Source organism: Ambystoma mexicanum, chromosome 1q, assembly GCF_040938575.1.
Source record: "Ambystoma mexicanum isolate Mex_15411 chromosome 1q, UKY_AmexF1_1, whole genome shotgun sequence".
Lineage (NCBI taxonomy): Eukaryota > Metazoa > Chordata > Amphibia > Caudata > Ambystomatidae > Ambystoma > Ambystoma mexicanum.
The window spans coordinates 932,079,370-932,105,992 of record NC_090922.1 but is presented as its reverse complement, the minus strand read 5'-3'; the positions used below and the strand labels follow the sequence as shown (position 1 = coordinate 932,105,992).

Genomic DNA, 26,623 nt, shown 5'->3' with positions numbered 1-26,623 from the left:
TCGGTCACGGACTCGCACGACGTCTGCCTCTGGTGCCTCGGGGAGGCCTACGATACGGACGACTGTGTCGACTGCCAGTCGCTCACGGCAAAGGCCTTGTGGGAGCGCAAGAAGAAGCTGTTGGTAGGCTGGGTGTCTAAGCCCCGGAAGTGGAGGTCTGCGGGGCTTTCGACGGATGACTCGAGGGGCGACTCTCCGCGTCATCGTCAGAAGTCCAGTGGGTCTCCTTCCAGGAGTCGGTCTCGCCACTCCTCCGCCTCTTCGAGGCATTCCCGGAAGCGCCAGCATCGGTCGCCTTCCCCGTCCTCTTCCGAGGACTCCGCCCGTCGGCGGGTCGCTTATCCCTCCATGCAAGCGACACCGGAGGAATGGGCTTCCTTCGGAAAGCAGATGCTAGCAATTCTTGAATCGCAGGGCACCGGTACGTCCGCGCCTCCGAGTGGGGTCGGTCGGCACCGGTCGAGAGACACCGCTCGTACGCCTTCGGGCTCGGGTGGTCAGCACGGCTCGCGGGAGAGGTCCCGCTCGGACAAGGGTAGCCGTTCTCGCCATGCCCGTTCCAGGTCCCGGTCCTCGACGCGCTCGAGACCGCGTGATCCTGTGCCGTCTTCGAAGAAGACATCGACGCCTGTGGCACTGAGGTTGTCGACGATTTCTCTCGAGGCTCCGCCTCCGAGGGGGTCATCGACGCCGTCGGCACCTAGGTCGTCGAGAGACACGCTCGGAGCTCCGGCTTCGAGGCCTGTGTCGACGCCGTCGATGCTGGCGGCGCTGCAGCTGACGTCGACGCCGATTCGCTCGACGTCGACGCCTTTTCTGTCGACGCCGGCGCCGACTCGTTAAGCGCCCTCGACGCTTTTCGGGGCGGTGGTGTCAGAGGGTCCCCGTGGCACGGGATTCGCCCCTAGGAAGGCTCTGGCTAAGGTCAGGCACTGCTTTGGTCCCCAGGGGTCTTCCTCTCCCCGCCTGGAGTACATTTGAGAGGGTGATGAAGGCTCTGATGACGGCTTGGTTACGGCTCCAGATGAGCTTATCTCGGGCATAGCCAGTTTGATGACCTGAGGCAGTCGCTGCATGATGCCAGTGGACTGGACACCTCTCCGGAGGTGGAGTTTTGCAGGCCAGAGCCTGGCACTCATGCCGATTCTTCATATCGGCGCCTTATGTCTCGGGTCACCAGGGGAGTTCGTTCAGGATGATCTCACGGACATCCTTGATCTTGGTCCCCCCACTGACCCGGTTTTGCCGTTTCATATTGCTCTGCAGAGAAGGGTGGCGGCGGCTTGGACTGCTCCGGAGAGTCTCCCTGCAGTGGGCAAGTCTTTGTCGCGAAAATACCGTCTGGCCAGTAGCGACCCCTGCTACTTGTCTAGGCACCCCACTCCGGAGAGTTTGGTGGTGCAGGCGGCTACGGCCCTGGCAAAGCAGGTGTCGTATCCTACCATCCCTTGCGTGGTTGCGGAAGTCTGGGTTCGCTCCTGATGTGCAGTCCCGGCTCCTCAACATGCCCTTTGACGGTGAACACCTTTTTGGCAGCAAGGCTGACGAGAGCCTTGAGAGGTTGCAGACCTCCAAAGCTGCAGCGAAGTCGTTGGGCGCTGCAGTTCGCCAACCACCGCCTTTTCGTCCTAGGGGACAGCAATGGAGGGGAGGTTCCTTTCGCTATTACTCGTCCTTCAGTAAAGCGAGGGGAGCTAGCAGTCAAAGAGGCCATCGTAAGAGTGCCAGAGGTGGAAACAAAGGTACTCGAGGTGCCACGGCCACTCGGGCAGTTGCCTCTTTGCCCTCAGGCAACGCCGCAGCCGCTACCACTCAGTCATGAGGCCAGGTCCCATGGTTCGCCGGTTGGGGGAAGGCTGGCGCAGCATCTTGTAGAGTGGCAAGCCATTACTTCGGATGTGTGGGTTCTGGAGATCATAACCCACGGCTACTGTCTTCCTTTTCGGCAGAGGCCTCACGACAATCCTCCACGGAACCTCTCTTTGAAGAGTCCGGATCCGCTCCTTGCGCAGGAAATTCAAGCCCTGCTAGAGAAAGGCGCCACAGAACTGGTGCCTGTAGCGGAGAGGAACAAGGGGTGGTATTCCCCTTATTTTTTGATTTCGGAGAAAGACGGGGGATTGGACTTGCGCGGTTTGAACAAACTCCTCAGGAAGGACAAGTTCAAGATGGTGACTCTTTCTCAAGTCCTCCAGGCCCTTCAACTTCAGGACTGGTTGGTGTCTCTCGACCTCAAGGATGCTTACTTCCATGTGCCGATTCATCCCAGGCACAAGAAGTACCTGAGGTTCGCGGTTGGCGACTCGCACTTTCAGTTTCGGGTCCTGCCGTTCGGATTGACCTCCGCCCCGAGGGTTTTCACCAAGCTCATGGTGGTGGTGGCAGCGCATCTCAGGAAAGGGGGGATTCACGTCTACCCCTACCTGGATGATTGGTTGATCAGGGGGAGCTCTCCCGAGCAAGTCCTGGATCATCTGTCCGTCACCTGCCACTCCCTTCACAGGCTGGGCTTCTCCCTCAATTTAAAGAAGTCCCATTTGACATGAACGCAGCGGCTCCAGTACATCGGAGCAGTGCTCAACACGTCCTTGGGGCAGTGTTTTCCTCCTCAGTTGAGGGCTCTTCACAGTCAGCAGATGGTGAACAAGCTTCAATTTGCCCAGGATCTCCCAGCGTCCAAGTTCTTGAGACTGCTCGGCCTCATGGCATCCTGCATTCTTCTGGTGCCAGAGGCTCGTCTGCGGATGAGATCTTTGCAGTGGGCACTCAAGCTCCAGTGGTCTCAGTCCTCCGGCAGGCTGTCGGACCCTGTTCAGGTGCTGCCCTCGGTAGCCCAGGACCTTCTGTGGTGGGCCGTCGAAGGCAATTTGATGAAGGGGGCCCCATTTTGGCTGCCCTGGCCGGAGGTGACGATCGTGACAGACGCATCCCTCACGGGATGGAGAGCTCATGCCAACGAGTTGACAGTCAGCGGTCGTTGGTCTCCGTCGGAGTCCAGACTCCATATCAATCTGTTGGAGCTGAGGGCCGTCAGGCTAGCCCTGAAGGCTTTTCTGCCGACTGTGCGTGGAAAGAGTGTCCTGATTCTAACGGACAACACGGTGGCCATGCACTACCTCAACAAAAAGGGGGGGGCAGGGTCACTTCCGTTGTGCAGTGAGGCGATGCAGGTCGAGTTCTGGGCCATCCAGCAGGAAGTTTCGATCTCGGCTGTTCATCTTCCCGGAGACGACAACGAGACGGTGGATGCTCTGAGCAGGCAGAGCACGATCTCTCACGAGTGGGAGCTGGCTCAGGAGATTCTCCTGGAGATCTTCGCCCTTTGGGGGACCCCTCATGTGGATCTCTTCGCCTCCAGTGTCAACCAGAAGTGCGAAAGGTTTTGCTCGGGGGAATTTCCTCCAAAAGGAGCCTTAGGAGACGCGTTCGTGCTGGAGTGGTCATTCCCACTTCTGTACGCGTTTCCTCCAGTCCCCGTCATCCCGCAAGTACTGCAGAGGTTACGGAGGTTCGGTTCCTGGATGATCCTCATTGCTCCTGCGTGGTCCCGGAGGACGTGGTACCCGGACCTTCTTGACTTGTCCATCTACCCTCCACGTCATCTTCCCTACCGAGACGATCTGCTCTCACGGGAGGGGGGGTCAGGTTCTCCATCCAGAGGTCAGATCCCTCAACCTTCATGCTTGGCTTCTGAAAGGTTGAGGTAAAGGATTGGGACCTCCCTGAAGACACGATGGAGGTGTTGCTCTCAGCCAGGTGGCCGGCAACAAAGTCTCTGTACCGTTGCCGTTGGAGAAAGTTCTGCGACTGGTGCAGAGTTAAGAATGTGGATCCTTTTGAATGTGACATTCCCATGGTTCTGTCCTTTTTTCTTTCTTTGGCCCACAGGGGCTTGCAAGTGGGGACCATTAAAGGTTACCTGGCGGCGCTGTCCATATTTAAACGCTCGTCTGAAGAGTGTTCCTATTTTAAGATTCCTTTATTTTCGCAGTTTTTGAAAGGGCTCACTAATGTGTTCCCTCCGTCACCTTTTCTGGTGCCCGGTTGGGATTTGAACCTTGTTCTTAAGTTTCTTATGGGTGCTCCGTTTGAGCCTTTACATTCTTGCCCTTTGAGGCTGTTAACTCTGAAAACTGTGTTTTTGGTTGCGGTTACGTCCGCTCGCAGAGTGAGTGAGTTACAGGCACTTTCAGTTAAGCCACCCTTCACTGTGTGTAATAAGGACAGGGTTGTCCTTAGTGTTCGTCCTTCTTTTCTTCCGAAGGTGGTTTCGGAATTTCATTTGAGTCAGAAGGTTGTTCTTCCGGTGTTCTATCCTCCTCCACATCCTGGTAAGGAAGAGGAGAGGCTCCATAGGCTTGATCCTAGGAGAGCGTTGAGCTTTTATATTTCGCGCATGTCCCGGGTCAGAGTGGATGATCAACTTTTCATTGGTTACGCTGGAAAGCGTTTGGGACAAGCTGTGACAAAACAGACTTTGTCTCGTTGGATTATTTTAGCTATCTCCGAGTGTTACCGCTTGGCGGGTAAGGATCCTCCGGCTGGCTTGCGGGCCCATTCTACCAGGGGAGTTGCTGCGTCTACTGCCCTGCACAGGGGAGTTCCTATTTGTCACATCTGTGATGCAGCCACCTGGGCTTCAGTACATACTTTTGTACGTCACTACTCCCTCGATTCCATCAGAGGGCAGGATCTGGCCTTTGGCAAGGCAGTCCTCTATTCCGCAATTTGATTGGGCATGCTAAATTTGTGTTCTAAATTCTTTCCCACCTCCTTGCTTGGTACTGCTTTGGGAGTCTGTCATAGATATGGAATACGTTGGAGGACCCAATCCCCTCGAAGAACAAGTTACTTTCTTACCTGGTAACGTTCTTTCGATGGGATGGTCCGATGATGTATTCCATATCGCTCCCTCCCTGCCTTCCCCGCTGCAGAATTTCTTTTGCGATTGCAGCTTGCGTTCCGCAAGGCCTTGTTTGTCTGACTGGCAGAAAACTGGTGGCACACGTTCTGGGAAAAAACTATAACTGAGGCTATGGGCGTCGTGCGTCCTACTTATCACATCGGGTGACGTCGGCCGTCGGAGGAGGTCCTCGGGGACGGCGCATCGTCGTCATCGACGCAGGACTCAGACGCCAAAGATTTTCCGAAGCAGCACAGCTGTGGACATTACCTGTCATAGAAATGGAATACGTCGTCGGACCATCCCATCGAAAGAACGTTACCAGATAAGAAAGTAACTTGTTCTTCTATTATGTTTAGGATGTGAATTGAATTTTTTCACCTCTTGGTTTGTGATGTGCTCTGTACCTATCCGGTTATATCTTTAATCGGTTGTGTTACTAAGGATTCAGCCTTGTCCTTTCACCTAAACAATGTTCTATACCCCGGTTTCTTAGTTGCTTTATATATACATGCCTCTTCCAAGCACGGCCGTGGGTAGATTTTTTTTGTTTGGAGTCCCCATTGTCTTTTGGCGAATCAACAAAGACACCATCTTGGAAGACTTGAAAATGTCGGCATGGAGACCACAGTGCATCAATGATCTGGGCGACTAGTGCATGAATGGCGAGGTCGCATGGAGTCTGCTGTGGTCCTGGTTGTGGGATCTGGGAAGAAAGTGACTCGTGAGAAATGTCTGTCATGTTGCTCCAGTATGAAGCAGGTCTCCCTTCATTGAAGTGGTGGGGCCGTTGAGGGCTTGCCATGCCATGTGTTTACACAAGACTTCTTCGCCACCAGAGGAAACGTTCAGTAGGGTCCTCACAAAGTGAGCATGTAATGGGGACCCTATGGCACATGTTTTGAGAATGCAGGAAAGTTCTGAGCGTCTGGAATCAGGTAGGATCTGAAATCAACATTGTGTTGGGGGTCCAGGTTAAAGAAATGGCGAGGCACGTACCAGGCAATAACTATGGAAGGGTCGGATGAGTGCCCTAGATGCGGTAAAACACAGGCGGTGTTTTGGCATATGGTATGGGAATGTGATCTAATAGTAGAGTATTGGGATGGGGTCCTGCGGGGATTGAATGGGCTGTTTTGGACTGGGTGGGAATGGATTCCAGAAGTTTGTCTGTGGGGGAAGCTCCCAGGGGGGAAAAGATACAAGGTACGGAACAGGATGGGACGATTTTTACTTGTGTTGGCCAAGCACCGAATGGCGATAGCGTGGAATTTCCCGCAAGGCCCATCGATTAGTCAATGGCGGAAAGATGTGCGGAGGAGGGGGGTGGCAGAACTAACGGTCCTGCAGGGAACGGACTCAGAGACGGAGGGAGAGTGGATAACAATCTCTTGGACCCAGCTGCTAAGTGATTTGTCGAGGGACAATGATTTACGGCCTCCGTGAACCAGTAGGGGTGAGCATGGAGGGGAGAGGGGGAAAGACGGAGGTGGAGGATATGACTCGGGGAATTGATGGCGGCTTCACTCACCCCTGTAGGATCTATAGACCAGTATGAAGCATTGGCGGTGGCTGCTGGAGAGAATGGAGCCTGTTGGATGGGACCGGACTCTGAGAAGGAGAAGGGGGGGAGGACGGGGTTGGGGAGTTATTATTGTTGTCAATATTAAAGTTTGACTGTCTTAGGGGAAAAGGAGGAGGGAGGAGGGGGGACATTGGAACTTTGGGGTGTTATTGAAAATGTTAATAAAGAGTTTTTAAAAAAAAAAGAAATGGCGAGGCATTCATTTTGGGAGTTGTGAGGGGTATTAAATTGTATTGCTTGTGGAGAAAAGAGTCTGGTTCAGGAAGGTGAACATGATTGCCCAGGAGTTAATATCTTGTGTTTGGGTGTCTCCAGCTGAGCCCTCCATTGAGGACTGGAGGCAGTGCGCCAGATAGGATTTGGAGGTGGGGGTATTTTGCTCCCTATTTTTTTAAGTCGGGAGTTAAAGGATTTTTTAAGGACTAAAAATGTAAGTCCAATTTCGAATAGGAGTATTTTATAAGCAGATAAAAATATGTTTTAGCTGGAAAACAAAATGTTTTGTAGTGATTATTTCTTTGCACCTATTTATTCATGTACATTAAAATTCACATTTACTTCTTCTGATCAGGCTGTAATAGTAGTTTCTTCCTGTGGTACTGCATGCACTACTGGTACATGGAGCAGTGTGGATAGAAGCAAGGGGACAGGCTCCTCCTATGTGTCGGTTTCTTATTTTTTTGGGTGGGAGTATTTTTACTCCCTATTTTTATTTTTCGGTTGCATTTGCCTATTTTTAGAGAGTTAAAGTGGCCGATACACCCCTTATCTGTAGGACTGACTTGAGGGATGATGTGCATAATAGCTATGTCATGGGTATGTAAAGGGGAGTTAGGGTTTGACCCTCCTTCTAGTATTACATTTCATGAAGGGTTTGCACTATATTCCAGTATCTGACCTCCCTCTGCCTTCCGACATCTTGCTTGAGTGTAATAGTTATATTGATCTGTAAACTAAAGAATACCTTTAAAAACTGTGATTATATGTCCAAATGACGATTTGTTAGATACAGTATGAAAAGCAGAAAATGCAAATACCAATCCATCATAATTTTCTCTGACACTTAACTATCTTGACTGGTTCTCTTTTCCTGTTGCAATCGTACAAATATACTACAAGTGTATGTCTGGTACTTGCACTGTCACCATTATGTTTGGTTCAACTTTTACTTGTTTTATTATTTTTGTCCATTGAAACTTTAACTTTATCAAAGTAGCACTTACTACATAAATTGTGTTTTTGTCAGGTTGATGGAAAACACAGAAAGCAAGACTCCACGTTTGAAAGGCTTCACATCGACATTCAACACTTATGTTTAAGTAAGTTGTCACTTTGTTTTGCTATATTTTGCGACTCCTTTCCTCTTTCCATACATTTTCAAAACGTTATCTGTCAAATCATAAATTTCACTGATTACAGTCTGTATTTGTATTCTGAGACAGATATGCAGAGCCTTCTATAGACCTTTTTTTGCATCACACCAAAACATTTCCATTATCGCACCACATTGAGAAATCCTGTGTGATTTAACTGCTTGGTTCAGCTTGATACTCACCAACTCAAATCCCAGCAATCGGCACATGTATACTCGACAAAGACCATTAATGGCAAGAAATTAGAAGAGCATCAGAGCAGACAACCCTACTCCCCCTTTATGCCCCCTGTTCCTCTTTACCAGCCAGAAACTAATAAAGAACTACCAAATGTTAAGATGAATTTCTAGAATCTGACCTGGTGGACAGATTTTAGGAGGCCACCCTAGTTCTGGGGAACAGGGAACTCAAAGAGGTTAGCCAAACAATGAGTGTACACAGTGAAGCACACAATAAATAATTCAATTCAGACAGAAATGTTTAAAAATACAAATATTTATTCTAGGCCTTTACACACTATAAAAAATGAAAATAGCTTGTGATATTATCGCACAATATTCAGTAATAAACATATGTACGTTCATCATAGGTTCTTAACTGCATTCAAATGACGTAATCAAATTTAAAGAGGTAAACAAATAATGTAGTAAAGATGGAACCAAGTCACACATGGATTTCAATATATTTAGCAGTCCAATCCCTAAGAAGAATGGGGCCTCTTGCCCAAAATGTCCTAGAAGCCACAGTGCCATCCCCACCCCCTAATGCACTTGTAGCAGGTAGATTATAATTGTTCCTGTGTTTGTGAGTTCAAATGAAAAGATGCAACAAAGTTACTAGGGAAGTCAAATGTTTTATTTTTCACATGGTGCTACCCAGGCAGTGGAATGGAATGTTAGGATACAAAGAGACTGGTCCTCAATGTTATCCTTTGGTGGACAGGAGGAGACAAATGCTTTGTGTTTACTTACCCCCACCCCCTAACTCGGATTTCCATTGCATAGATGACTTGAGTCGACTGGGTGTCGCTGGAGGTTGGAGTTCCCACCGTTTGTTCCAGTGAAAGGTGCCCGGGAGCTGCGTGTACAAGGATTTTTCTGGTCAGATGCATGATGCGAACCCCTGGTGATGAATAAAGGCAAGATTCACCTATGCAGGCCTGGTTATGACATTTTACAGGAAGCGGGGAGGCGAGTTTCAGTGACTGCCACAGCACAAAGATGATGGCAGGCGTCCTTCCAGTCACGGCTGAATCTTCTCTAGGACAGGATCCATTGACACTGAAATTCCCAAGGAAGGCGACCAGTACCACAAGCTCGCGGCCATCGAAGTTCCCGGTGCAACCGCGGAACGGCAATGCTTCTGGCGAGGTAGCCTCAGAGATAGCCGGTCAGTTCACTGGGTGATCCAGGGACGCTTCGAAGGCTGAAAAGGGCTGCATCCTCGTGAAGGCATCAAGAGTAGTTGGTCCCAATAGTCCAAGGGCTGAAGCACTGCTCAGAGTCTTACGAGATCAGGAAGTCCAACAGGGCTTCACTGAGCCAGATGCAGAAAGGGATTCCAGGTCTCTTTGGGATTCTTCTTCGGACCTTAAATTGGCTGTTCTTCTACGGGGGATTCTTGGCTCCAACGCTGATCTGAGGGAAGGGCTGCAGGAGTCCTCTTCCTATCCAAAATCCATCCTGGAAGCAAGTCCAAGCCCACCAATTGTAAGGTTCTGCACATTTCAAAAAGCCAGTAGTTACAATCAGGGACATCACTAGTCCCCAGCCTAAAGTCTCCTCCCATGTGGCCAGGGGAAGGCAGCCGCTAACTGATCCTGAGCCTGGTGGTGGTATTCAGAGGGAGGATCATATGGGAGGAGATGGCTGTCAGGGAGATGTGGGGACTACATTAGGAGAGACACAGTATTCCTCCCTCTCATGTGAAGGAGACCCTATAATTCCAAAGTTCCTAATGGCGTGTTGTCATTATACAGATCCCTCCAGTTGTAAAACCTTGAAACCTCTTTTTGTCAATCACCATAGGAAGGAGGCAATTCAAACCTCACACGCATATAAAACACACTCAACGTCTCCTGTTTTTGATGGTTTTTATTCTTACAAAGATTCAAAGCAAAACAGCCTTAAAGTCTGGAACTCCTGGACTTCAAATCCCCTAAAGCCTCAAGTACTGAGACGAGGAAGATGAAGGAGTTAATGAGGAATTAAAGAACGCTCAAGCTAAATGTGCTGTCTAGTTACCATAATAGAAATTAGCTGCATGGGACATTTACACCTGAAAAACCTGGAAATCTTCAATTCAGGAGCGAAGAAGGAAGCTGCAGATCAAGCGGAGCAGGAAGCAGTACAGACGTGAGGAGGTGAACCGAACCGTGCAGAGTAAAACAGACACTTATAAGCACCCACTTGGAAAAACACCGATCCAGAGAGACGTGAGACCGGGACAGGTGCCACTGCTGCTGCTTCAGAGGAACCACTGGAACGTCAGCAGCCACTGAAAGGCTGTTGGGGATTCAGTCCAGCGAAAACCCTTAAATTTCACTGACATAAGAACGTGGAGCTGACGCTGGAATCAAGTGAGGGCACAGCAAAGCCGGGGAAGCCTTCCGGGAGCTGCAGCTTTCCTGAAGCAGTGTGCCACAGTCCAGAGATGCCAGCCAACACCGGTATGTCTGCCATTGAGTGTTGGGGACCCCAGGACGTGCAGACAAGCATGTGGAAAACAAATACATTGTTTGAATACCGAACAAGAAAAATGAAAAGACAGAATTTATACAGATCCTCATATGAGAGAAAGAAATATGGGGAAAGCTGGAGTAAATGTTAACCTGAGCAAATAAACATTAAGGAAGAAGTGGAAAGGCCAAATGTGTACAAGTTAATGTGGGGAATATTGGAACAAGCATTGCCACTAGCAAAAGAGTACTTATGAGGAAAGCCAATCTCCATAAAGGAGATGGCAATATAGGGGAAGTTGGAATAAGTATTACCTGAAGTCAGTGAAGTATAAACAGTGAAGAAGTACAACTGTGTTATGCTAAAAAGGAAAGTGAATATTGCGGAAAGTCCTGTTGAAAGAAACCATAAGGCAGGCAATCCTTTTGGGAAAAGGCAGGAGAGAACACCAGGGATCTGCAAGACCCAGAAGGGGAAGAAAACATTGTGGGAAGTTCTAGTGAAAGAAACCATCATGCACTTGGTCCTTTTGGGAAAAGATACCTGGCAGGAGAGTACACCAGGTGATCTGAAAGACCCAGATGGAAGGATTTCTGGCAGGGAAGTTGTGAGGGGTCAGAAATGAGAGACAGACATAAAGTGGTAATGGTCTCAGCATTAGACATGTTATTAAATTAAACAAGGTGTGGATAAAGGCCTTCCTTGCCCTGTCCAACAGAGTTTCCCTACCTATAAAACTGAAACTAAGAATCTGTCTTTGATTCATCATCAAAAGTAGGCAAACCGTCCTTCTGTCTAAAACCTATCTGACCCTCACGCTAACAATGGGAAAGGAAAATGTATATGTTTTAAATTCAATTAACAATGTGCAAAAAACATGTAGATATAAATTAAACAAAAAAAAAAAATCCTTGTCGCCAGGAAATGGTGCCTATCCCCCTGAGCTCAATCCAGGTAGAATTTTGAAAATGTTCAATTCAGACAGCAGTTCTTTAAGTGAAGTAGAAATGTCTCTTTCACACAACACGTCCTTAAGATGATAAAGAAAATGTCTTTTCCAAACAATGAGGGTTTTACGGATGGTAAAGTGTCTCTTGGCCTTAAGAACTGATGTTGTAACACTTTCCTTGGGATGATGCGAAGATTGCCTTTCCCAAACAACAATTCCCAAGAATAGTAGAAATGCCTCCTCTAGATTACACTTTCTTAAGGCTAACCAAAAGTATCGTTTCCCAGTAGTGGTAGTTTTTATCAGAATTATGTAAATGTCTCTTATACTCAACAGGTCATTAAAGAAGGTTGTGCAGTATATATAAGGAAAGGCCGGCCTGCTCATTCTATTGGACCTCTCGGCAGCATTCGATTTATTAGATCATGGGAAGCTCCGTGAGGCCCTGGGAAAAGCAGGAAACTGTGCCGAGGAAGCCATCGAGTGGATATCCTCCTTTCTGGAGGACAGATAATCAAAAATTACCTGGGGTGGATATTCCTCTAGTACGAACCCTGTGGACTGCGGTGTCCCACAAGGCGCCAGCTTCGCCCCTCTTCTATTTAATCTATATATTCAATCTATATATTCGCTGCCTCTGCGCCCTTCTCTCACAGTTGGGAATTTACTTTATAACTTCGCAGATGATACACAACTGATTATAGAACTCAGCGGAGACCCCACTACAGACAACAACAGGCTGTCAGCTATCTATAATACCATAGAAAGCTGGATGAAGGCCCACTGGATGTGTCTGAATGGTTCAAAAACAGAACTTATGACATTTGGATCTACAAAAGCCTTATCCAATCTAGGCCCAGTTTATTCGTCATTCAATATCAAGGACTCCAACATCGTGGTCTCAAATAAAGTGAATATACCTGCAAGCCTCACTAGGAGCAGATGCACAGGTCTCATACCTTAAAAAGAACTGCCAATACTACCAGTTATTATTACGCCGCATTAGGCCATATCTCAACGCCAAAAATAGCGCCACCATTGCTAGAGCCACGATTCTATCCCGACTGGATTATGGGAATGCGTTGATGCTTGGTTAAAGTAACTCCTGCATTAAACAATGCCAGATAATACAGAACAACGCTATTAGATCTATCACCGGGAAATCCAAATGCGAGCACATCACTCACGACCGAATAGGCCTCCACTGGCTCGCCATAGAGGAGCGTATTAAATTCATATCTCTGACACTTGTCCACCGCTGTCTATTCGGTACGGCCCCATCATACCTTAAAAAGGAATTTCACTGGTATGAACCAAGCCGTTGCCTAAGATCAGCCAAAAAAGGGCTACTTAAAGTTAGCCATACTAGAGTCAAAGCTACTGGACTCGGGAGAGCTTTTCCCACCAAAGCCATTGCACTCTGGAACCTCAGACTGGAAAGCAGTTACTCCCTATTTAGGAAGCAGCTGAAAACGTTACTTTTCCGGTAATTTGTTAATTATTCAGCTTGGGCTCCCTTGAGTCCTCCTCTTTTCTTTTTTATGTAGTCCTGTGACCTCTTTTTTTCGTGTTCTTGTCGCGCCCTGATGCTTGCGAGCTTCGGCGCGTTATAAATACATAAATAAATAAATAGATATATTTCCCTGCCACAAAACCCCTTTCCAATGTCTTGTTCCTTCAAACAATTTACAAAGATGGTTCCCTTGTGTACTCTCCTGCCAAGTATTTTCTCTTTCCAAAGGTTCACTGCCTGGTGCCCTCTTCCAACAATCTTTCAGTTTCCTCTTTGTCTTTCGCATAACCCAGTGGTGTTCTTCACTAGTTATATTATATTAACTTCAAGTATCACTTGTTTCACCTTCCCCCACATAGGTATCCCATTTTATGGAGGCTTGTTCAAGTTTCAATAGCTATCTTCAGTGTTAGCATTCATTGGCTTGTGGCAATGCTTGTTCTAATCTTCCCTATATTGGCTTGTCATATACAGAGATGTGTACTGTTCTTGCCTTGCAATTTTCCTTTACAGTTCATTCATTGCTTCTTCACAGCATTTACTCTAGGGTTTCCCATATCGACATCTCACATAAGGGGACTCGTGGAAATCCTTCTCTTTCATTAACTTGATGGTTAGAGTAAGTTCCCAACTTAAACACCTGTCGGCATGACCAATGCCCCCCAATGCTTTTGTGCAGACTCACCAGTGTTGATTGGCGTGTCAGACTCGTGGTATTGAGCTGCAGTGTTGTCCGTGCCTTTAGAAAGCGTTCCCCGCCTTTCAGATCCTCCAGCGGCTCTGTTGACAGCTTCTCTGTCATCTGCCGGTTAAACGGCTGCGTTTCCCTGTGACCGCAACCTCGCCAGCATCTCCTCTGTTGCCGGTCGGCAAACAGTCCTTCTGATGCCCCTGCTTGATTTCTCACGGTCTCTTGCCTCCTTCTCGGAAAGCGCCTGCTTTCGTGTAGGTCTGCTTTCAGTTCCGCTTCCTGCTGCACTCGCTCTCCATCACTCTTCTCCTCCTTCACTACTGCCATGGAAAGACACACCAGTTTTAAATCTCCCATACAGCTGATTAGAGTTACAACAGCTAGTCTGCACATTGCTGGTTCTTCTGCTCCACATTAACTCCTTTCTCCTTTGTCCCAGTACTAAAGGATTTATGGGAATTGAAGTCCAAAGAATTGTTACTCCTTTTAAAGCTATTTAGTCCTGAGTGTCTGTTCACATTAAAGCCAACCTTAGTAGGAGATTTTAAGTGAGCATCGTGTACATTTGAGGCATGAATGGTATCATACTTAAGGTGTATGGCAAAAATTGGCTTTAAAATTTTACCATTGGGAGGATGGGTATAATGACAATATACCATCGGGAATGTAGGTATTATGGGGTCATCTTCAGAATGAATGGAAGAATACTGCGTCCCTCCAGATGGAATCACCACCTATCCCCGCCAGCTATCTCCTCCCATGCAATCCTTCCTCAAAATTCCACCCCCAGGGTCAGGATCAGGGCATGCTGCAGTCCCCTGGCAACATCAGAGTAGATCTTAGACTAGGGAATTAATGATGACTCCACAGGATTCATCAGAGTATACCAGGTAAACCCTATATACCCTATGAAAGGAAAATACTTTATGGAAAAGCTACTTGGCAGGAGAGTACAAAAGGAGATCTAAAAATGTATTGATATATGATAGGTGATTTATAACACGCCTGTACACAAGTGTTTCTAATCGCAACATGACAAGGGAGGGAAGACAGAGGGAGGACATTCAGAATGTGCAAGTGCGAGAATGAGAAGTGCAAGGGGAAAGGGAGGGGTTGTGCAAGGGAGAGGGGAGGGGAAAACAGGGCAGCAATGCTCTGAGTAAGGGCAGCCAGGGCACCACGGCTCTCGGTAGTGCAAGGAGAACAAGGGGCTGGAGGGTTACAGTTACAGCCCCACAGTGTGTAGTAGGCTCGGAGGCAGTGCAAGGGTGACTGATCAAGAGAGAGCCTGCCACCCAGTGAGACTGAGGGTAGCCAAGCAACCAGTCGGTACAGGAAACAGGTTGGTCAGCAGGGCAGGGAGAGAGAGAAAGCAGGAGAAGAGGAACGTTTGAGCTGCTTCCGGAACTTCAGATGGTCCTGCTCAAGTTTTAAAGGGGCAGGAAGGCCATTCCAGAAGGAGGTACCTGTAGATGAGAGAGGTCTACCCCCACTCTCTGCCTGGAGAAGCGTCTTACCCTTAGGGCTTGTTGGGGAGAATTCTCTGTAAAGGCTAATTTCCCAAACCTAGTGAGTCCCCTAGCAGCTTTGCTGGATTTTTGGGGTTTATTTTTTTCTCCTGCTAAGAGTGAGACTCTTTTACTCCCACTCTTAGACATGATTTGAGGTGTTCCTTTATCTTTCCGTGTGTTTTATGGGCTATGGGGTCTTTTACTCCATAGGGTCTCATGTGTTTTTGATGTGGGTTACACAGCACCCTCCGTGCCGTAACCCAGGGGTGTCGTAGCGACCCCCCAACGTAGACTCCATACCCTGGGACTGACTACTGTCTCCCAGGGCATGTAAAGTCACCATTGGCTTTACTAGTCCCAAATTATGAACAGAAACCAGTACAAACCATCATATTGTGGACGTACTGGTCGGGGCAATTCGATTGCCCCTGGGTCTGTTGTTCGAGAGGGCACGTCTCCGTCCCCCCTGATCGAGTTTTGGCTGGTGGCAGTGGATACTACTTTTTATATTCGACCGCAAATATATCTCTATGGGATTTTCCCATTGTTCGAGGCTACCAACTTTAATTATTTAATTCTTATAGCCTCGAACATACCGCCGGTTTATTTATTTAATATTAATTCACCGGTTGGTATTTTTTGCCAGGACTCGATTCTAAAATGGCGTTTGTGTTCTCTTCTGTGACTCCAACCCAAGTCGAGCCCTTTGTTCCACTTTTTGGCGGGCTTCTCCACAGAAGCCTCCAAAAGTGGTGCCACTCTGTCTGGGTACCACAGGGGGTGTGGGAGGGGGTTTAGGCACCCTGGACTGAGTCGCACTCTTGTGTGATTGGCCCAAGTGGTGAGCCGGCCGGCTCACCACTTAGCATGTTTGATTGACAGCTAGGCTGAATGAATGGGGGTTTGCTCCATAAAAGCAGGGCTTTGGGGACTGGAACTTCAGAACTCGCCACAGGACCTAAGGATCCGAGGAGGGAGAAGCTGAGCCGACCTGCAACAATGACACCACCGGTGGAGCCCTGCTGAACCGTCTCACCACTTTTCCCGACAACAGAGAAGATCTCCAGTCCGGAGAGTCTTCTTCCTTTGACTGGTAGGGAAAACCAGTTTTGCCTTCTTTTCACCTTCCTGGAGCATCTCATGGCCGCCTTGCCCGTGCCAAGCACCCCGGCAACCGGAATACCACAGCTTACCACTACCGCGAAGAGAAGGGTAGTACCTTTTAACCAAACAAACTCTGCAGCTGGTTTCTTCCCTGGCACCCTGGCTTCCAACGACCTTCATCTTTCCTCCACGGCGAGACCTCCTCTTCCTCTGGACGAAACACCGACTTGCACCCGCTGCCAGGAACAACTGCCCCCGCTGGAACTTCCTTGACACTTAAGGTACTGTGTCTCGCCTGGCTTCCCTTGCGACAGATCGTTCGGGGTGACAGTAAAGCCTCGACTTTCTAACCTGGGCTGGCCTGGGACAACCGAGCTAACTTTTCCTGACTTTAATTTCATCCTTTGTGTGCGAACTATCTACAAGATTCTTTTGGGCATAACCCCACTGGGTGAACCTGGACCCCTTGTAACGCTCACCTGATTCCCGTAGAGGCGCCGGTCTTGACTGGGCGTATACCGTATCTTCAAAGGTGATGTGTAACACACGGCTGGCTCTTTGGGCTGGACCTCTGTGCACTGTATGTCTGACTCGAAGGGTAAGATGTCTGCAGATAGAAAATATCGGATTAAGGAACTGGGTTATTGAATGACTCTCTCTTCTTCCCTTTCTCTTCTCCTGTAGAACCCCAAAGGTTAACGCTCTCACCTTGGGTAAGTGAACGCCGTGCTCTCCATCTGCCTCGGGGCAGGGTGCTGTAACCAGTTTCTTCACTGGATAAGGGGAGCAGGCCTCTTGACTTCAGAGGACTGCTGTCCGTCGTTTACTGCACGAACGGTACGTTTCGAGTAATTCTAATGTCTTTAAAGTCTTTAGTAATGATGTTTCTTGTTTTGCAGGGTTCCGGCGATGGCGGATGACGGGCTGAAGTGAGTTGAAGATGGAGCCCGTGTGATGAATAGAAGCGCCTGGAAGCACGTAAGTAAGCGCTTGTTGCCTGCTTCACGATGCGCTCTAACTGTCTTTTTATTTCGCAGGTACAAGTTCGGAGCGGCTGCAGGGTGCCGGAATACCCACTGGGTTAGATGTGGAAAGGAGTAATGGCACGTGAGTATTAAAGTTCCCCAATGTCTTTAAACGCACCTTGTTTTGTCTTTCAGATGCGGGATGCAGCGCCGAAGGCCTCCGGAGCGAGCGAAGAGTTGGTAAGCTTTTGTCTTTCAGATGCCGGAATGCAGTGTGAAGACCTCCGGAGCGCACGAAGAGTAGGTAAGCCTTTGTCTTTCAGATGCCGGAATGCAGCGCGAGGCGTTGGTGACAGCCGATGGACCAGGTAAGTGAAGAGCTGTCACTGAAGACCGTAATGCTAACCTGTTCTTTCTTGTCTTTATAGGTGTTGCTGAAGACTGGATTCAGGATGGTAAGCCTTTTTCCTTAGGCCCAGGATCAGATGCAGAAGACACGATGAGCGTTCTGCTGCAGAGGATGCAGAATAACGCAAAGCAAGATTCATCCATCGGGTGTGGTTTAAATAGCCTCCTGTAGTGCTTAGGTGTCTCCTTCCACAGCCACGCCTAGGTAAGAAAAGAGTTCCTGCTTTCCAGAAGAGTTCCAGTGTTCTGAATCTAGGGAGTGGCTCCTGCCCCACCCAACAGGAAAAGTAGTTCCAAACAGAAGAGGATCAGAGGCTCAACTGGCAGGCAAGTAAGCAGCATGGTCTGCTGCAGGTAAGTCCACCCAAGCATTATCAGCCCGGCGCTTCCAGCGCTGGGACTGGGCATATTTATGAGCCTGGTGCCACTGGCGCCAGGACTGGGTCCAAAAGGTCCCAATTGGGACTGGTTGGCACTCGGAACCTGGGTTATGGATCTGCTTCCAAGGGAGTTGGGAAAACCCTGACCTTTTGGAAGCAGAGATCATGACAGTACCCCCCCTCAAGGCCCCTCCCAAACCGGGCTTCTCCGGGGGTTTTGGCTTGTCAGGAAATGTTCGGTGAAATCTTTTGATTAGGCGAGGAGCGTGGACATATTCAGCAGGTTCCCAGGATCTCTCTTGGGGGCCGTAGCCTTTCCAGTCAATTAGGTAAAATAGTTTAGATTTGGAGATCTTGGAGTCCAGAATGCTTTTGACTTCAAACTCGAGTTCTCCATCAACTAGGATAGGTTTTGGAGATTTAGTTAGTCGGGTTTGAGGTTGCACGGGTTTTAATAGAGAGACGTGGAAGACCGGATGTATCTTCATGTGCGGGGGCAAGTCCAACTTGACCGCTACTGGGTTTACTATGGTAGTGATGGAATAGGGACCAAGGTATCTTGGGTTGAATGTGCGTGGCCCTTTTAGAGGTAGATATTTGGTGGATAACCAGACTTGATCCCCTACTTGATATTGAGGGGCTTCCTTCCGATGTTGATCTGCTCCTTTCTTGTATTGTTCTTTAGCCCTTTGAAGGTGAGAAACAGCTTCCTTAAAGGCTTGGGTGATTGTAGAATGCAGGTAGTCTACTGCTGGTGTTTCAAGATCTTGGAGGGGATCCAACTCCGAGGTTCGAGGGTGACTGCCATACAAAAGAAAAAACGGGGTTTTCCCAGTTCCCGAATGGACAGAGTTATTGTAGGCATATTCGGCTATCCAAAGGATGTCTTTCCAAGTTTTTTCAGTTTGTTGCAGCATGCAGCGTAAATACTGTTCCAGAGTTTGATTGGTCCTCTCGGTTTGTCCGTCGGTCTGAGGTTGGTGACTGGTCGATAGTCTCACATCAATTTGAGCCGACCGACAGCAACTTCGCCAAAAATGAGAAATAAATTGACTACCTCGATCCGAAATTAGAACCAAAGGAAAACCGTGCAGTCGGACGATGTTTTCGAGAAATTCTCGGGCCAGAGTTGCTGCTGTTGGCAAGCCTTTGAGCGGAATGAAATGCGCCATCTTGGAGAATAAGTCCACGATTACTAGAATCGTATTGTATCCGGAACATGGAGGTAGATCGGTGATGAAGTCCATAGAAAGCGTATGCCAAGGGCGAGGTGGGATGCCAATAGGGCGTAAGAGGCCTGCTGGTCTTTCCTTTTGACTCTTGTTTTGGGCGCATACTCCACAGGACATTATAAAGTCTCTGATATCTTTTTTCCAAGACGGCCACCAGAAGTAGCGCTTGATCTTTTCTGAGGTCTTGGCCATACCGGGATGTCCTTCCATTAAAGAATCGTGATAACAAGAGATTACTTTTTTCTGTAAATCTGTGCTGGGTAGGTATAATCGTTCTTGGAAATACAATAAGTTGTCCTTTACTGCAAAGTCCTTTCCCTGCAGATGCCAATTCTGTATGTCTGCTGGAGTTACAAGTTGCCTGGCTTTGTCCTTAACTTCCTCTATGGATTCTGTGGCGATTACACCCAGAATTCTTTGTTCGGGAATGATTGGTACAGGTTTAGGGTTGATCAAGTGTTCTTCCACTCCCATCCGAGAAAGGGCATCAGCTTTACCGTTCTTTGTACCAGGTCGATAGGTAATTATGAAGTCAAACTCGGCAAAGAATAATGCCCAACGGAGTTGTCTAGAGGATTGGGCTTTTGCGGTTTTCAAATATTGCAGGTTTCGGTGATCCGTAATCACAGTAACGGTGTGTCGGGCCCCCAGCAGATAATGCCGCCAAGCCTTAAAGGCAGACTTGATAGCCAGAAGTTCCTTGTCAGTAATCGTGTAATTGATTTCAGGAGGCGAGAATTTGCGGGACCAAAATGCCACGGGATGCAACTGATTGGTTACCGGGTCCTTTTGTGATAGAACTGCCCCCATGGCAAGGCTTGAAGCATCAGTTTCCACGATGTAGGGGAGTTCGGGGCGAGGGTGTTTTAAGATTGGTGCAGAGATAAATTTAGTCTTCAAATCCTGGAAAGCTTGTTCCGCCTCGGTAGACCATTCAAAACGTTTGTTTTTCTTTAACAAGGCAGTGATGGGCTGGACTATTCGAGAGAATTCGGGGATAAACCTGCGGTAAAAGTTAGCGAAGCCTAACATGCTTTGCACACCTTTTACGGAGGATGGTGATGGCCATTTGAGAACTGCATCGACCTTCTTTGAATCCATACGCACTCCGCCAGGTGATAATATGAATCCCAAGAATTCAACTTCAGTCACGTTGAAAACACATTTTTCCAACTTAGCGAAAAGTTTGTGTTGACGCAATCTTTCGAGGACCATTTTCACGTGTTTCCGATGTTCAGATTCCGATGAAGAATAAACGAGGATGTCGTCAATGTAAACAACAACACACACATCTATGAGCTCTCTGAGGACATCGTTCATAAAATATTGAAAGGCGGCCGGGGCATTGCAAAGTCCGAAGGGCATGACCTGATATTCAAATAGCCCATACTTGGTGCGGAAGGCCGTCTTCCATTCATCGGCCTCTTTTACTCGTACCAAGTGGTAAGCTCCTCTAAGATCCAGCTTTGTATATATGCATGCTTTTCTGACTTGGTCCAGGAGTTCAGGGATCAAAGGTAACGGATATCTATTCTTAACGGTGATCTGGTTCAGGGAGCGATAATCTATACAAGTTCTAAGGTCTCCTTCCTTTTTTGGAACGAAGAACAAAGCTGAAGAAGCAGGGGACTTGGAAGGACGAATAAACCCATTTGCCAGGTATTGATCCAGGTATTGTCGAAGGTGAAGGTTCTCAGGCTCGGTGAGGGCATAAATTCTACTACAAGGAGGAGTAGATCCAGGTATCGGGTCTATCTGGCAGTCATAAGAACTATGAGGAGGTAGAGAGTTAGCCTGATCCTTCCGGAAAACATCTTGGTATTCTAGGTATTCGGGAGGTAACTGGGGAGTCTCTGAAGAAATTGCTGCCAGTGCAACACCAGGTGGAGGGTGACAAGTAGAGACACATTCTGGAAACTGGACCGTTCTTGCTCGCCAATCGATCAGAGGATTGTGTTTCTCTAACCAAGGTATTCCTAGAATAATCTGAAACTGAGGGGCCTTGATCACATCGAACACGATCTTCTCATGGTGTCCATCTTGACTTACTAGCGTCACCTCTTGAGTGGTATGCGTTACTGGCCCGGAGGCTATCTCCGTACCATCCACCGTAGTAATGACGTCCTTTACAGCCTTGGGACAAAGAGTTAGATTCATCCTCAAAACCATTTCATGATCCACATAATTGCCGATGGCACCGCTGTCGACGTAAGCTTCAATTGCATGTAATCGATCCGGATTATCAGGGCTAATGAGGACCATAGGTATCACGAAATGCGAGGTCACGGAACTGGTTTTCACGCTCGGCAAGAGGACCTCTATTCTTGTCGGGCGAGGTCGTTTCCCTGCTCAGAGTTTGTAACTTTGGTAACTGCAGCTCCTACTGCCTTCTTGGCAGGTTTCACCGGACAGTCTCGAAGAAAGTGCCCTGAGTTTCCGCAATAGAGGCATAATTGCAACTGTTTTCTCCTTTCCCGCTCCTTTTGTGTTAGAGGACCTTTCAGACCCCCTATTTGCATGGGTTCCCCGGAGTCTACTCCTTTGGAAGGAGTTGGCGGTTTGGAAAATACTCGAGCATCAAACTTGGAACGATCGGCCTTCCTGTTCTGCAGTCTGTGATCTATTTGAACGACTAAGTCTATATAGTCCGAACAATCTTGTGGGGGATTCACTACTTGGGCTAACACATCTTTGAGCTCTCCACGTAGACCTCTATAAAACAGCGTAATCCTTTTGTCCTCAGGCCATTGAGTTTCCACTATCAGTCTGTTGAAAGACGCAACATAAGCCAAAAGGTCTTGATTACCTTGTCGCAACGAAAGAAGCTCATTGTCCAAGGCCTGCCCCTGTGAATGTCTTGCGAACAGTTTTTCCATACTGAGCTGAAAAGCTTGAAAATCATGGAGGACCGGATCATCTTGATTTACTAGAGGGATCGACCAGTCTGCCGCATTGCCACTAAGGTACGAAAGCACGAAAGCTACTTTAGCTTGATCAGTTGGAAAGGCTGCTGGCCGGCATAAGAAATGCAACCGGCACTGATTGATAAATACTGCAAACCTCTTTGGGTCACCAGAAAATCGTTCGGGCGGAGCCAGAGGTACATTCCCAGGTAGGTTGATCTGCACTGGGTTCATAGAGGATGTAGAAGGAAGATTTCCCCCAGATGCGGGTAACGGGGTCTGTCCGGCTTGTGACTGTAGCAATTGTCTAGCGAGATCATCTGTTCGCTCCTTGGAAATAATCAGTTCCCTTCTTAGAGCGTTCGTTTCCTGACGGGCTGCATGCACTTCTGCCCTTAGTTCCCCAAGTAACTGGGCTAGCTGGTCGGTATCCGAGGTTTCCATAGCGCCTGGACGGGAGTTTTGTGGTAGGCTTTGCGTTCTGTAACGCTCACCTGATTCCCGTAGAGGCGCCGGTCTTGACTGGGCGTATACCGTATCTTCAAAGGTGATGTGTAACACACGGCTGGCTCTTTGGGCTGGACCTCTGTGCACTGTATGTCTGACTCGAAGGGTAAGATGTCTGCAGATAGAAAATATCGGATTAAGGAACTGGGTTATTGAATGTCTCTCTCTTCTTCCCTTTCTCTTCTCCTGTAGAACCCCAAAGGTTAACGCTCTCACCTTAGGTAAGTGAACGCCGTGCTCTCCATCTGCCTCGGGGCAGGGTGCTGTAACCAGTTTCTTCACTGGATAAGGGGAGCAGGCCTCTTGACTTCAGAGGACTGCTGTCTGTCGTTTACTGCACGAACAGTAAGTTTCGAGTAATTCTAATGTCTTTAAAGTCTTTAGTAATGATGTTTCTTGTTTTGCAGGGTTCCGGCGATGGCGGATGACGGGCTGAAGTGAGTTGAAGATGGAGCCCGTGTGATGAATAGAAGCGCCTGGAAGCACGTAAGTAAGCGCTTGTTGCCTGCTTCACGATGCGCTCTAACTGTCTTTTTATTTTGCAGGTACAAGTTCGGAGCGGCTGCAGGGTGCCGGAATACCCACTGGGTTAGATGTGGAAAGGAGTAATGGCACGTGAGTATTAAAGTTCCCCAATGTCTTTAAACGCACCTTGTTTTGTCTTTCAGATGCGGGATGCAGCGCCGAAGGCCTCCGGAGCGTGCAAAGAGTTGGTAAGCTTTTGTCTTTCAGATGCCGGAATGCAGTGTGAAGACCTCCGGAGCGCACGAAGAGTAGGTAAGCCTTTGTCTTTCAGATGCCGGAATGCAGCGCGAGGCGTTGGTGACAGCCGATGGACCAGGTAAGTGAAGAGCTGTCACTGAAGACCGTAATGCTAACCTGTTCTTTCTTGTCTTTATAGGTGTTGCTGAAGACTGGATTCAGGATGGTAAGCCTTTTTCCTTAGGCCCAGGATCAGATGCAGAAGACACGATGAGCGTTCTGCTGCAGAGGATGCAGAATAACGCAAAGCAAGATTCATCCATCGGGTGTGGTTTAAATAGCCTCCTGTAGTGCTTATGTGTCTCCTTCCACAGCCACGCCTAGGTAAGAAAAGAGTTCCTGCTTTCCAGAAGAGTTCCAGTGTTCTGAATCTAGGGAGTGGCTCCTGCCCCACCCAACAGGAAAAGTAGTTCCAAACAGAAGAGGATCAGAGGCTCAACTGGCAGGCAAGTAAGCAGCATGGTCTGCTGCAGGTAAGTCCACCCAAGCATTATCAGCCCGGCGCTTCCAGCGCTGGGACTGGGCATATTTATGAGCCTGGTGCCACTGGCGCCAGGACTGGGTCCAAAAGGTCCCAATTGGGACTGGTTGGCACTCGGAACCTGGGTTATGGATCTGCTTCCAAGGGAGTTGGGAAAACCCTGACCTTTTGGAAGCAGAGATCATGACACCCCTTCTGCTTGCCCTCTCCAAGAGCTGGGCCTTGCAATTGGCTTCCTTGCTCTCCAGTAGAACTCTGCCTATCCTGCCTTACTGTGGTTCTTTTAAAAGTATTGAAATTTGTGTGCTACCATAACTCTGCCTTTTTCCCTCCCTTTTCAATAACTTATTAGAGTGCCATCTTATGTTAAGCGCTCACCTCTGTCTGAAAATAAGTGGTGTTTCTCACTAAGACTTGTCTAATAAGTAATTAGGGTTGTATATATATAATAGTGACTGTGTGCTGAATTACTTACCTCTTTGTGTTAGTGTAATTTACAAGTGTGTCTTTAAAATAAATAATTATATACTTTTACACCAAAGCTCTGGTCAGTGTTTGCTTGTGCTATTGTATCTCTGTACCTATTGTGTATACTCTACATACTGCCTAACTCTTCTTGAGGGAAGTCTGACTGCTCAGCCACAGCTACCAAGTGAATCTGTGCGGTACAGACTGCTACCAAGTGGGTTTACTGCCAAACACCTGTAGTCTTAAATCTTTTGCAGTGGTCCCTAAGGGAACTGCACAGGTTTCTGCCTAACAGGGCTTGATAAGGAATGTATTTTGGAAGAGAGCATTGTAGTGCAGGCCTACGACCCAGAAAGCTTTGTGGACAATGCAAAGGGTCTTGAACTTGATCCTTGCTGCCACCAGGAGGCAGTGGAGCGATTTCAGTGCTGGAGAGATACAGTCCCTGGGCTTGAGGCTAAAGATAAGTCTTGCAGAGACCACCAGGGGGGCGCAGGCAGCATGGATGCCTGATTGTTCATCTCCCCGTTAACCCTCGACTTATGGCGGAATTAAACGTCTTGCCCAGCCGTAAGCAACAGATACTCTCGGTCATAGAGGCTAAAGGGATCGAGAACCCCCAGTCCGCGCCCAAGTGAAATCGGACCAGGGATCCTGATGAACAGACCTTTGGAACTCGCCCTCCTGCTGCTCAGATCTTGGCCGCTAGGCTGCACCGCTTGATAGTGTGGTGACGAAGCTGAGACGCCTGAGTGCGGCCAGCGACACAGAGAGGAAGCCGAGCATAACCCACATACTTTCCCCACCAGGCCGCCTGCAACGGACCAAGCCTGACACAGAGGCTCGTCGAAAGGGAGATCGGCTCGGTCTGATTGCAAAGTCAGGCCGCGAGAAAGAATACCTAGCCGAGCCTGAAATTGCCGCTCCCTCCAGAGCCCTCACAGCTAACGTGGACCCCGAAACAGCAGTATTCGGGGCCGACGCAGGCTGCTTCATCCAGAGCTTGGCACCGCAACCGGGAGGGTGGACATGACGGGGTCAGTACAATAATCGCCCCCCGACTCCTCGACCAACACATTGGCAGCAACACTGGGAGAGCCGCGCTTTCTCGTGTTACCAACTTCCCGCCCACCCGGAGCAGTGCGTGGATATACCATAAGAAGGAAAGCGCGAGGAGAGCAGAGTTGGGCCGCTGGCTGCCAACATCATAACATACTGCCAGCTCGAAGCCGTCCCAGCGTGGGGGGGAAGACGCTAGCACACTGTGTACAGTGTTAGCAACGCCTGCAAGAAGTGCAGGTCAGTAACGCCACCGCACCCGGACAAGAGAACTCTGTAAGCGCCTGCCAGCATCATCGGAGCCCAATGCAAGGTAACCGCCCAGGAGCAAACCGGGCCCAACTGAGCTCCAGAGACTGCCCTACACCACGGCAGATGTCCTTGTGCCGCCAGCCAGCGACCCAAACCAGCCGGCAGCCCAGAAGGAAGCACCCCACCCCTCCAGCACGCAGACCGGTTAAGGAGAGTGGGACGGACCTAATCGGGGGCAGAATTGGCAGCCAGACCAAGTGGCAAGTCATTTAGAAATCTGGGGAGAGACTCTAAGGCACTGTCACCTCCCCAGCAGTATTCCTGCTGTTTGAGTTTTAACACCCGGAGGCCATCATTCCATCCCCCAGCTCTTACTGTCTGGCACGTATCGCCCTCGCCCAGGAGGTCAGGACCGGAACAGCCGCTGAAACCGGGGAAAAGGATACCCCCGCCATACCCCAAGGCCTGCATCACCAGCAGGGTTAAGGGAAACGCAGGCAAGAGCCCGTGAAACAGGGTGTGGTTGAGTGTCACGCTGACCCCATGAACCCCACCACCGCCCTCTGTTAACAGAGTCCTGTAGCAAGCCGGGAAGAGAGCACAGGAGGCAGCACCCTCCTTCACACAGGGCGTCCGGCGACTGTGTCGAGAAGCACCCTACCAGGCACCAAAGCAGACAGCACCCGCCAAGGTGCAAGGGACACCAGAAAAAGTCCAAAGCACAAGGTGAAGGAGGGCGCCACACCGCTCCTCCTAAAACCCACAAGGAGCCCAGTGAAGAGTCCATCCCCCAAACATCAAAAACCAGGGTGGCCAGCGGCACACACCGACACCTGGCGACAGCGGCCAGTGATTCAATGAGGAGGACTCTTAGAAACAGCAGCCTCCACCTCACCAAA

At 48.9% G+C, this 26,623-nt stretch overlaps 1 protein-coding gene across 2 annotated transcripts in view; it reads left to right on the top strand.

Annotated features, from left to right (window-relative positions):
• Positions 1 to 26,623, top strand: part of TRMT13 (tRNA methyltransferase 13 homolog) — an 876,862-nt gene that overhangs the window by 533,356 nt on the left and 316,883 nt on the right. For both annotated transcript variants that reach the window (XM_069641589.1, XM_069641588.1), the window contains one exon: positions 7,735 to 7,807. In XM_069641589.1, the coding sequence (XP_069497690.1) occupies positions 7,735 to 7,807 (73 nt within the window). The remainder of the gene's footprint in view (positions 1 to 7,734; positions 7,808 to 26,623) is intronic.